The sequence below is a fragment of the Papio anubis genome, chromosome 15 (assembly GCF_008728515.1).
Source record: "Papio anubis isolate 15944 chromosome 15, Panubis1.0, whole genome shotgun sequence".
Lineage (NCBI taxonomy): Eukaryota > Metazoa > Chordata > Mammalia > Primates > Cercopithecidae > Papio > Papio anubis.
The window spans coordinates 19,172-32,231 of NC_044990.1; the positions used below are offsets into that span (position 1 = coordinate 19,172).

General features: G+C 44.0%; 1 protein-coding gene and 1 non-coding gene across 2 annotated transcripts; one reads left to right on the forward strand and one right to left on the reverse strand.

Moving 5' to 3' along the window:
* Positions 1-576: 576 nt before the first annotated feature.
* Positions 577-10,331, reverse strand: SAP18 (Sin3A associated protein 18). Its single transcript, XM_003913638.4, has 4 exons — positions 9,536-10,331; positions 9,221-9,330; positions 2,999-3,121; positions 577-2,741 (listed from the first exon to the last, which is right to left on the reverse strand). Exons 1-4 carry the CDS (start codon positions 9,662-9,664, stop codon positions 2,585-2,587), a joined length of 519 nt encoding a protein of 172 aa, XP_003913687.1. The 5' UTR covers positions 9,665-10,331; the 3' UTR covers positions 577-2,584.
* LOC116270605 lies at positions 10,264-10,335 on the forward strand. Its single transcript, XR_004178763.1, has one exon. It is a non-coding gene; the product is annotated as a small nucleolar RNA SNORD27 (small nucleolar RNA).
* Positions 10,336-13,060: the final 2,725 nt, after the last annotated feature.

The following is a 13,060-nucleotide window of genomic DNA, read 5'->3' on the forward strand; positions in this document are numbered from 1 at the left end:
CAGTGTAGTGCGGGTGGATGCCAGACTATAAGAAACTGAATATGAAAGAACATTATTTCTGGAAATGTTTCAACTAGTCCTCTATTTTTGGCTACCTAGGTCCAATGACCCATTTTTGAGCTGTTAAAGTAGCCCCTCCATCTGGGCCTCATTGTCACCTATAAATGGCCACTATAGTCACTGTATCTCAGTTGTGGTTACATGAGATAATGCTGGTAAAGTTGTTCCTCAGCACAGTATCAGTGTTCCTTACTTATGGGGTCATGTCTGGATAAACTCATCATGAGTTGAAAATATCCTGTCAGAAGTGCCCTTTCTACTTAAAATGTGTTCAGTTCACATTGGGTTTATCGGGATGTAGCCCCATAATAAGCTGAGGACCGTAGTGAATGGCTTATCACTTATGCTCCATCGCAAAACTGAAAAATCTGAAGTTCAACTATGATAACTTGGGAGCCATCTGTGTTTGGCGCAAGTAAACACTTAAATCATAGTTATAAACTTGATTTAGTGTTGCCTTCTCTGTTTCACAAAAACAAGTCTGAAATGCGTTTAATTGAACAAGAAAGAGGTATATCAAGTTCAGCTCTTTATTTAGTATGTTCCATTTTGGAGAATCTTAAACCTAGCCTAATGTTTCTTTCTACCCCCATTCACACCTGCCTCTCATATGCATAAAACCGATACCTAAAGCATTACCTGAGTCAGTGATCAGCTGGGCATAACCATCCCAGTATTTGTATACCGTGAAAAAAAAGACATAGGCAATGTCATGTACCGTAACACATATTCCAGACGGAAAACGTCAATTCCAAAATACCTATGAGCCAATGAGGCAACCAGGGCAGACGCTAAAGAACTGAGCAAGACGCTGTCATGACGACTATTTCTATTTTATATGTGGGGAAACAGCTCAGTTATTAAAGCCACACTTACCTACCAAAGCCCGAGGTAAACAAGTCTTTTGATTCTTAGCATTATATTCAATAAATTCTACTAGGTATTCTCTAACTGTACTTTTAATGGAATATTGAAATCTTTAAAGGAAACATTCCATGTTGGAACCAAGCAAGGGGTGGAATTTGACAAACCAGCTCAACCACTTTGGCTTACAAAGTCCTTTATTTAGTTCCTACCCTCTTCATCTGCATAGTAAATCATAGGGTTTTTCCCCCCACGAATAGGAAGTTAATCATGGCTGTTCTCCAAAAAGCTAGGTGTAAATTAACTTTATGGCTCCACTCTATCTAATCTGAATGAATACACAACCTAAAGGTTTGGGGTAAACCACAGCACAGAAGAGGCATCAGATCTAGGCTCCAGGTTGGTCTCTGCCACTAACAGGGACACCAATTCCACAGAATCGTTAGATTTTAAATGGCTGTTTTTCTATGTGCCAGATAAAACTAGTGCAATTTAATTGCTGCTAGTACTTTTTTTTTTTATTTTGGGATATACATTTTCACTTGGCTACTGTAACAAACTAAAGGGAATTTACAGTACACTGTCATACTGTTCATAAACTTCAAAATGAGAATAGTGCCATGGAAGAGTTCCTTTTAACACCACTTTACAGCCGATAACCAGTATTTATTGTTTTCTCATTTGCCAGGCACTATTCTTAGCTCTTTTAAAATATTCAACCTTGACAATCCTATAGGCCATTATCTCTATTTTACAAAATGAAGATTCAAATAATTTATCCAAGGTTGCAGAGCCACTGCTGCAATCAGGATTTAAACGTTTTGCTGCACTGGTCTGCATCATTGCTTTACTGCCTCTCTAATCAGATGCACGCCAGTACCTAGCACACAAGAAGGTGCGTGAATACCTCCTACTCACTCAACCTGACCTTGTCCTTGGCTCTTCTCCCTCGGTCTTTAAGATTTTTCCTTCACCCCTCCCTCCATTTGCAGATCTCCAAGGTAAACCTTTCTACCTCTACTGAAACCCTTGTTTCCTCTGAACTGGTTCCAGCCTTTAAAATGCCCTATTCCCCACGTTAAAAATATAAGTCCTCATTGTGGTGCCAGTTCTTCAACCTTTTATGTCATGGTACCCTGATCAAGGCAGCACCATCTCTTCCAACACAGCTTCTTCAACTTGCCTCAGCTTATGCTATTCCAAACTGCCTCTGCTGCCACTTGAGCTCAATCTCACATGTCCTTTCCAACTGCTTACAGCAGTCTACACCACAAACTCATGTTTGATTTCATACAATCCCGTGGCTTTCTTGTTCTGCCCCTTTGGGGTTAACCATACCCTCCTCCACCACTTAGTATAAACCCTGTTCCCAGGCCTCCATTAACTTTCACACTCAGGCTGATTACACACATATATTTAACAGTACAGTTTTACACAGAATGCTAAGAGCACTTTTCTTCATATTTTACAGAAGGGCTTGAAACATACAGACTTTCTGTTAGTAATCATACAATAGCACATCCGAATCTAATTCCTAAATAGATGATGCATTATAATTTTAGAATTTAAAGGCTTAATGGCAATAATCAGGGGAGGAAAAAGAGTAAGTTTATTTTACATAACTGACGGAAAAATAAATTCAAGAAATTGTAAATAGAATTTAATATGGTCTCATGCGCCCTGAAGGAGGTGGTGCCCGATTTGGAGGGGTAATTGCTATGTCCAAGTAATCTCCTATCTGGAACTTCTGTGACTGCAGGGTCATGGAATCATCAGTCCCCTTTCTGCCAGACATGGTGCTGCCAATCTCCTTAACTCTGCAAGAAGAAAAATCAACTATTAATGGATCAAAACCAGTGAATCCCAGCATGTGCTACAAAGTGAATCCGGCACCGGATCTGCTCCATCACTTTATAACACGGCTCCAAAACTTAAGGACTTTATTAAGCCAAACCAGGTCTGAGTATAAACCCTATTCTCCCACTAATAAGACTCACTGAAGGAGTGATCTCTATCAGTTAAAACATACTAAAAACAAAGATATTACAGGACTTAAAAATGAGAAGTTACTTACCTATAGCCGGGTCTTTTAACATCAGTAAAAACAATTGCAAAATTGAAGTGAGTGCCCTTCTTTCTAGCTTCTGGGTAGACTTCTTTTACTAAGCTTGTCAGTTCTTTCAAGGTTGCATCCATCCTGGATTTTTTTAAAAACAGATATTTACATTTGTTTAATCAGCAATATTATTAAAAGGATACTGACAATGCGTTAATCACATATATGAGTTGTGACTTACGTTAGAAACTGCCAGGGTCTTATACTAGAGTTTACTTTTAAAGCAGCTACAAATACTATTTGCCTCCAAAAACTCCGTGTACCGGCCTTACTGCTGGAAATTTCAATTAATTAGATTCTTAGTGCTAAAAGGGACTTCAGAGATTCCATATGCCATCTTCTGTTGCTACACAACACCTTATGGCCCAGTGATTTACCTAAGGATAACTAGTCCAAATAAATCCAAATATGCAAAATATATGTATTCCATTAGTTCTAAGACATGTACTCTTCCACATTTTAGCATCTCTGAAATTGGAGTGTATCTTAGAATCAATGTACTAGGAAAGCATTTTTATACTGACATGTTTTGTTTTTGAGAGTCTCGTGCTGTCGCCCAGGCTGCAGTGCAGTGGCATGACCTTGGCTCACTGCAACTCCGCCTCCCAGGTTCAAGCAATTCTCCTGCCTCAGCCTCCTGAGTAGCTGGGATGACAGGTGCCCGCCACCACACCCAGGTAATTTTTGTATTTTTAGTAGAGACAGGGTTTCACCATGTTGGCCATGCTGGTCTTGAACTCCTGACTTCAAGTGATCCACCCACCTTGGACTCCCAAAGTGCTGGGATTGATTACAAGCGTGAGCCACTGTGCCCAGCCAGATGTGTTTCTTCTTTCTTAGATGGAATCTTAAGTTTTACAACAGATAAGAGTCCTAGAGCCAATGAAATATACAAAATTTTCTTAGGATGAAGCACAGGCTCTTGTCACAATAAAGTTTCTTACCCTGCAAATATTGATTTGAATGCAACTTTCATATAGTCCCCTGAACTAATAGGACACAATCTGAAAAAATATTTTAAAATATAAGCTTTTTTTTTTTTTTTTTTTTGAGATTTAGTCTTGCTCTGTCGCCCAGGCTGGAGTGCAGTGGCTGGATCTCAGCTCACTGCAAGCTCCGCCTCCCAGGTTTACGCCATTCTCCTGCCTCAGCCTCCAGAGTAGCTGGGACTACAGGCGTCTGCCACCTCGCCTGGCTAGTTTTTTGTATTTTTTAGTAGAGACGGGGTTTCACCGTGTTAGCCAGGATGGTCTCGATCTCCTGACCTCGTGATCCGCCTGTCTCGGCCTCCCAAAGTGCTGGGATTACAGGCTTGAGCCACCGCGCCCAGCCAATATAAGCATCTTAGAAATAACCTAGTATACATTTTTTTTAAAGGTGCAGTGGCTCATGCCTGTCATCCCAGCACTTTGGCAGGCCAAGGCGGGTGGATCACCTGAGGCCAGGAGCTCAAGTTTGAGACCAGCCTGGCCAACATGGTGAAACCCCGTTTCTACTAAAAGTACAAAAATTAGCCAGGCATGGTGGCACACATCTGTAGCCTATAATCCCAGCTACTCGAGAGGCTGAGGCAAGAGAATCGCCTGACCTGGGAGGCAGAGGCTGCAGTGAGCCAAGATTGTGCCACTGTACTCCAGCCTGGGCAACAGAGTGAGACTGTCTCAAAAACAAAAACAAAAAAACCTGAGGTCACACTGGTTTATCTGTCTCAGAGGTGAGTTTTGTTTTTTTTTTAAACCTGATATTTTGATGTTATTCTGTATCAATTACAGGTTGAGTATCCTTACCCAAAATACATGGGACTGGAAGTGCTTTGAGTTTTTTCAGATTTTAGAATTTCTGCAGATACGTAAGGTATCTTGGGGTTGTGACCCCAGTTTAAATAAGAAACTCATTTATGTTTCAAACATACCTTATACACAGCCAGAATATAATTTTATACATCATTTTAAGTAATTTCGTGCATGAAAGGAAGTTTGGTGCACGCCTGTAATCCTAGCTACTCAGGAGGCTGAGGCAGGAGAATCGCTTGAACCTGGGAGGCAGAAGTTGCAGTGAGCCAAGATTGCGCCACTGCACTCCAGCCTGGGCGACAGAGCAAGACTCTCTCAAAAAAAAGAAGTTTTTGTCAAGAACTTATGTGTGCAATTTTCCACCGGTGTCATGTCAGCTCTCAAAGTTTCAGATTTTGCTGCATTTCAGATTTTGGACTTGCGATGCTCAATCTATATTCTGATACAGAGTACATACTTATGATGATATATACCAGAAAGAATTTTTTCCTTCTAAAAATATTTTCAATATTGTCTTGCTCTTAATGAGTTTGGGGGATTTATATCACACCTTTTATCAGTTCTGACAGTGTGAAACCTACACAAGCTTCCCACCTTCTAAGGACTAACTTTCCAGACCAACAATTGGAGTGCCAAGTGTTGCTTTTTCATCACTAGTCAGGAGCTTGAGGACAGGGTGGGGTTCAGTACTTGTGTCAGCTTGACGAAGCTACAGCCCCCAGATACTCAACCGAACACTAACCTAGGTATTGCTGTGAGATACTTTATTGATGTGATTAAAGTCAATAACCAATTGACCTTAAATTCAACGGTCTATCCTATATAATCTGGGTAGGCCTGATTCTATTAGTTGAAAGGCCCTAAGAGCAGCCTTTCCTTCCTGAGACCTACCCTACAGATTTGACAATTAAGTGCCTAGACAGCCCCCACAATCACATAGGCCAATTCTTTGCAATAAAGCTCTTTTTTTGAGGGGGGGGGATGGAGTCTCGCTCTGTCGCCCAGGCTAGAGGCAGTGGCGCCGATCTCGGCTCACTGCAATTCAAGCAATTCTCCTGCCTCAGCCTCCCACATAGTTGGAATTACAGGCGCCTGCCACCACACTTGGCTAATTTTTGTATTTTTAGTAGAGACAGGGTTTTGCCATGTTGGCCAGGCTGGTCTCCAACTCCTGACCTCATGATCTGCCCACCTCTGCCTTCCAAAGTGCTGGGATTACAGGTGTGAGCCACCATGCCCAGCAGAAATAAATCTCTTAACACATCTCTCCCAATTCTGTTTTTCTGGCTGAGCCATGACTGACTTTGGCGGGCACAGCCTGCCTCCACTGGGCTCCTCTGGAATCCCACTCCTTTTTCCATAGCTTGTCTTGGGGCTGCCTACTTTAACCTCACAGTCTACTTCTATTGAGAATTTCCAGCATATGTTAACTAATTTTCCCTCATTACTATTTCTGGGAGTGAGGGCAGGCCTTTGCATTACCCCCATTACCAATCATCCAGTCTCAGAATCTCTGGCCACCATTTTGAGATATAACTTAAGGTTGTTCCTTCTTTGTTTGGCTGCAATTTATGGACAGGTAGTTCAGGACAGGATTTTTTTTGTAATTTTTTTTTCTTGATTCAGAGGAGGTGGTCTGTGGAACAACCTCACCCTGCCATCTTAACCCTAAAAATCACTCTATTCATCCGCTTTCCCTGATAAAAGGACTACAGGGAGGAGCAGTACCTTCTTGACTTTATACCCTCAGGATCTAAGCACACACAGCACCCGGCAAATAGGAACTCTTATTTGTTGGAAGAAACATACACTTCAATTTCTGAAAAGAGATTTTCATGAAGTCATTATTCAACAGTTCTTCCATATAAGCTAAATCAAACTTCCTGGAACACTTACCCTTGAGTGATGCTTAAATACAAGTATCATACTACTACATAAATTTAACAAGCACTTCCAAATAAGATAAGTAAGGTCCCAATATTCAAGGGATTAGCTCTAGTGTACAGGGCTTAAACAGTTTTAAATTATACACATTCTGGGGAATATAAAATAGTGCAACTGCTGTGAAAAAGTTTGATGGTTCCTCAAAACTTAAACAAAATTAACATATGACCCAGTAATCCACTCCTAGGTACATACCCAAAATAACTGAAAGCAGGGACACAAACACATTTGTATGCCAATGTTCACAGCAGCATTATTCACAATGGCAAAAAAGATGAAACAATCCAAGTGTCCATCAATAGATGAGTACATGTGATGCACACATACAATGAAATATTATTCAGTCTTGACAAGGCTGAATGGATGCTACAACATCAACCCCGAAAACACCATGAAATAAGCCAGTCACAAAATGACAAACACTGTAACGAGTTCACTGAAATGAAATATCCAGAATAGACAAATTCATATATAGACAGATAATACATTAGAAGCTACCAGGGGATGGGGCGGGGGAGGAATGGGAAATTATTTTTTAATAGGCACGGTGTGTCCTTAAAAGGTTACCAGCACACTGGGCATGGTGGTGTGTGCCTGTAGTCCCAGCTGGTTGAGCCAAGGAGCTCAAATCCAGCTTGGAAAACAGTGCAAGACTCCATCTCTTTAAAAATTAAAACAAGGCAGGATGGCGTACAGGGTTTCTGTTGGAGGGAGGGATAAAAACTTGTAGAAATAGTGGTTGCACAACAATTTGCTATTAATGCCAACAAATTATACACTTAAAAACAGTTAATGACCATGCATGCTGGCTCACGCCTGTAATCCTACACCACTTTGGGAGGCCGAGGCGGGCGGATCGCTTGAGGTCAGGAGTTCCAGACCAGCCTGGCCAACATGGTGAAACCCTGTCTCTACTAAAAATACAAAAATTAGCCAGGTGTGGCGGTGGGCGCCTGTAATCCCAACTACTGGGGACGCTGAGGCATGAGAATCCCTTGAACCCGGGAGGCAGAGGTTGCAGTGAGCCGAGATGGGCGCCACTGCACTCCAGCCTGGGCGACAGAGTGAGACTCAAGAAATAAGAAATGGTTAACATGGCAAATTTTGTTACGTATGCACACACATATGTATTTTGAGACGGAATCTCGCTCTGTCGCCCAGGCTGCAGTACAGTGGCGCGACCTCAGCTCACTGCAACCTCCACTTCCTAGGTTCAAGTGATCCTCCTGCCTCAGTCTCCCAAGTAGCTGTGATTACAATTCTATGCCACCACACAAGGCTAATTTTTGCATTTTTAGTAGACACAGGGTTTCATTATGCCGACCAGACTGGTCTCAAACTCCTGACCTAAAGTGATCCGCCAGCCTCAGTTTCCCAAAGTGCTGGGACTGCAGGCATGAGCCACCGTGCATGGCTTGTTATATAACTTTTTATCGCAATAAAAAATTTATTTTAAGCCAGGCGCGGTAGCTCACACACCTGTAATCCCAGCACTTTGGGGGGCCGAGGCAGCCAGACAACCTGAGTTCAGGAGTTCGAGACCAGCCTGGTCAATATGGTGAAACCTCATCTCTACTAAAAATACAAAAATTAGCCAGGCGTGGTGGTGGGCTCCTGTAATCCCACCTACTGGGGAGGCTGAGGCAGGAGAATGGCGTGAACCCGGGAGGCAGAGCCTGCAGTGAGCGGAGATGGCGCCACTGCACTCCAGCCTGGGCAAGAGCAAGACTCCGTCTGAAAAAATATATATATACACACACACATATATATAGCATATACATATATTTTTCAGTTACACACCTTTTACTTATATTAAAAACCCATTATGGTGTCAATCCAAGGAGTTATGTGCAGCGCTAAAGACAAGCCGGCAGTAGTTTGTAGGGAGATACACCCAAGAGATGAACACTCAGGAACCATCTTCACTAAACACACACCAAAAGCTCTTCCATTAACCCTTAGATAATAACTCGGGTTTTGGTAGTTTATTTTTCACTTTTGGTGCTTTGGTACCTAAGGCTTAATATTACGTGGAAATGCTCTTTGAGAATAACAAACACCACTCGACAGCATCACTCTCCCTTACCATGCTGTCCTAGTGCAATTTATTTCACCACGAGTCCCTTTAGGGCGGGTACTACAACTTAATCATCTACCTATCACTTTTGTACCTAGCAGCCATAACAGTGCTAGCAATCTTGGGTCTGTGCATTTTTAACCGCCCAAAAGTTGCAACATTAATCACAAAAGCGTTACAATAAAGGCAAATCTCCTTTCACCTAACAACAAAAACTTCTAACTTCCCGAAAGTTGACCCTGAGGGCCCCAAGTGGAGGAATGAAATTTAAATCAAGAAGAATAACTCTACACTGGCAAAGGCAATTAACTGTTGTTCCAGGTTCCCGGCCCGGGTCCGAGCCGCCCCCGCCCCCGCCCTCCTCACCAAGTGTAGATCTGCAACTCGCTGGACGGTACATTTCCCCGGGAGAACTCGTCCATTCGGTGGTGGCGGCCGTTATTGGTGGTGAAGACCCGCAGCAACAGTGGGCATGTCTGAGGGCGAGAGAAAAACGGAACGGCAGAAGTTAAAGACACCAGCTGCGAGCCCGGACCTCACCTCTCTTCCCGAGGCGTTGCGGCCTCCGAGCCGTCCGGATATCAAAAACACCGTCTCCTCCCGCACACAGGCCGCGCCTCTGCACCCTGCCGGGCCCACCCCCAATCTCCTCCCGGACCCCAAAGCGGAGGGGACCTTCACCTTCTCGCGGTCGATTGGCTTCTCTGGCTCCTTCTTAATTTCCTCCTGGGTAACGCGCGACTCCACCGCCATCTTCCTCCTACGGCCCGCGAGACGCTCGCCCTGACCTCCGACCCCTGCAGCGAGCATGAGCACGAAGTCTCTCGCGAGGAGAAGCTCGACACTTTATAGTCGGGCAGGGGCTGGGCGGGGCGTCTCCTGACGCAGGCGCACTTCCGTTCGTGTCGTGCGAGCCGGGCGCGCCTGCGTGTTGCGACTTCGGGAAAAGGCGGGTGCTGGCCTCAGTGGGGAGGAGCAGCTTAGCCTCCGTTGCCTGGCAGTTGGTTGCCGGGGTGTTTTTTTTTCCCTTAAATATTCACAGGCGAAATAAGCTTAAGGTGGCGTTTTCACGCGTAATGACGAAAACCTTATTGGACACAAAACGTTCCTTTATTAGCAAAATATAGATCTTTCTGATAAAAGAACAGGTCCGCCATACCCGCCCCTGAGGTAAGCCGGAAGAGGCGCCGCCAGCGTACGTGGTCATGGAGCGATCCTTCCAGCCACATACACGGCGGCTTAGAGACCGGAATGCGAGCAGGAAACCCAGAACTTGTAGGAAATAACGTTCTAGAATATCTTCAGGACCTATGGGTGGGAATATGTGATAGAAAAAACTAACGAGAAGCAATTGATTTGACTGGGTTAGGACAAAAATAATCTGACCTTCAAAACTCCGTCATGAACTAACTCCATGATGAACCCAAAATGCCAAGTATATGACTGAACTTAAAAGTGATATCATCTTACGACTGAAAAGTGGAAAAAAAAATACATCATAAGAGAGAAAAAAGCCACAGAGTGGGAGAAATTTGTTACACATATGATTGACAAAGGCAATTATCCAGAATATATAGGATCTAAACAGACAACCCAATCGAAAAATGGATAAAATTACTGAACAGGTGCTTTGGAAATGACAAAATCCAGAGTCAACAAACATGTAAGGTGCGCAAGCGCATTACGAATCAGGGAAATGCAGTAAAACCATGATTAGTTTCAATTGACTGGTTTTTAAGCCACACCCACTAGATTGGCAAAAATTAGGAACTCTGGCCAGGCGTGGTGGTGGCTCACGCCTGTAATCCCAGCATTTTGGAAGGATGAGGCAGGCGGATCACCTGACCTCCTGACTCCCGACTTGAGGTCAGGAGTTTGAAACAAGCCTGGCCAACACGATGAGACCCCGGCTCCACTAAAAATACAAAAAAAAATAAAAATAAAAACGGCCGGGCGCGGTGGCTCATGGCTGTAATCCCAGCACTTTGGGAGGCCGAGGCGGGCGGATCACGAGGTCAGGAGATCGAGACCATCCTGGCTAACACGGTGAAACCCTGTCTCTACTAAAAATACAAAAAAAAAAAAAAAAAAAATTAGCCAGGCATGGTGGCGGGGGCCTGTAGTCCCAGCTACTCGGGAGGCTGAGGCAGGAGAATGGTGTGAACCTGGGAGGCGGGAGGCGGGAGGCGGGAGGCGGAGGTTGCAGTGGGCCAAGATCGCGCAGCTGCACTCCAGCCTGGGCTACAGAGCGAGACTCCGTCTCAATAAATAAATAAATAAATAAATAAATAAATAAGCCAAGAGTGGTGACGAGCGCCTGTGATCCCAGCTACTGGGAAGGCGGAGGCAGGAGAATTGCTTGAACCGGGAAGGCGGAAGTTACAGGTTACAGTGAGTGGAGATTGTGCCACTGCAGTCCAGCAACCTAGGCCACAGAGTAAGACTCCATCTCAAAAAAAAAAAAAAAAATACGGCTGGGCACACTGGCTCACCCCAGTAATCCCAGCACTTTGGGAGGCCAAGACAGGTGGATCACTGGTTCGAGACCAGCCTAACCAACATGGTGAAGCCCCGTCTCTACTAAAAAATACTAACCATTCGTGTCGCAAGCCTGTAATCCCAGCTACTTGGGAGGCTGAGGCAGGAGAATTGCTTGAACCCGGAGGCGGAGGCTGCAGTGAGCCAAGATCACGCCATTGTACTCCAGTCTGGGAACAATAGCGAAACTCCATCTTAAAACAAACAAAAAATCTAGGAACTCTGACAGTAGCAAGTGTTTGTAGGCTACTGGGAATTCTGATATACTGCTGGTAAGAATGTAAACTAGAACACCTAGCTTTGGAAAGTAGTACCTACCCTAGAGAAAATCTTGCTTAAGTGTCTCCAGAGACATTACAAGAATGTTCTTAGCTATAACAAAAAGCTGGAAACAGCCGAAGTGTCCATCAACAGTAGGACACTTCAGTGAATTGTGTTGTACTAGACAGCAATAACACTAACAATCAACAATGGGATACTATAAAGCAACACAAATTTACAAACTACAGTCGTATGAAACAATGTGAATCTCACAAACATGATGGTAAGTATAAGAAACAAAAGACAAAAACTTATTTACTGTGTGAATTCATTTTCGAAACATTCAAAAGCAGGCAATACTAAAATATATTGTTCAGGAGAATTCCCAGGTGACAAAATTATAAAGAAAATGGAGAAGTAATTATAATTAACAAAAAGTCTGAGTAGTAATGACCTCTGAGTATAGAAGGGAATTGTAATAAGGCAGGGGAAAATGGAATGCTTCTAGAGTGTTGACACATTCAATTTTTTTTTAACCTAGCTGGTGGTTACATAGCTGTTTGAATTACAATACTTTTTTTTTTTTTTTTTTTTTTTTTTGAGACAGTCTCACTCTGTCGCCAGGCTGGAGTGCAGTGCAGTGGCACAATCTCGGCTCACTGCAACCTCTATCTCCTGGGTTCAAGCAATTCTCTGCCTCAGCCTCCCCAGTAGCTGGGATTACAGGCGCCCACCACCATGCCCAGCTAATTTTTTTGTATTTTTAGTAGAGATGGGGTTTCACTCTCTTGGCCAGGCTGGTATTGAATTCCTGACCTCGTGATCCACCTGCCTCAGGCTCCCAAAGTGCTGGGATTACAGGCATGAGCCACCACGCCCGGCCTGAGTTAAAATTACTCTTTAAAAGAGTACAATTATGTTATTATTATTGAAATGGTCTTGCTCTGTCACCCAGGTTGGAGTCCAGTGATGCAATCATGACTCACTGCAGCCTTGACTTCCCGGTTCCAGCGATCCTCCCACCTCAGCCTCCTGGGTAGCTGGGACCGTGTAGCTGGGAACACAGGCGCAAGCCACCATGCCGGGCTAATTTTTGTAATTTTTGCAGAGATAGAGTTTCGCCATTTTGGGCGGGCTGGTCTCAAACTCCTGACCTCAAGCTATCCACCCTCTTCAGCCTCCCAAAGTGCTGGGATTACAGGGAAGAGCCACCGTGCCCAACCCCATTTATTTTTTATGCACCCTTCTGTACTAATGCTATACCTTGCTATTTTAAAAATACATAATTCAACAGAAAAAATGACAAAAGACATGGATGGGCCAGGAGCAGTGGCTCACGCCTGTAATCTCAGCACTTTGGGAGGCCGAGGTGGGTGGATGGCTTGAGGTCAGGAGTTTGAGACCAGC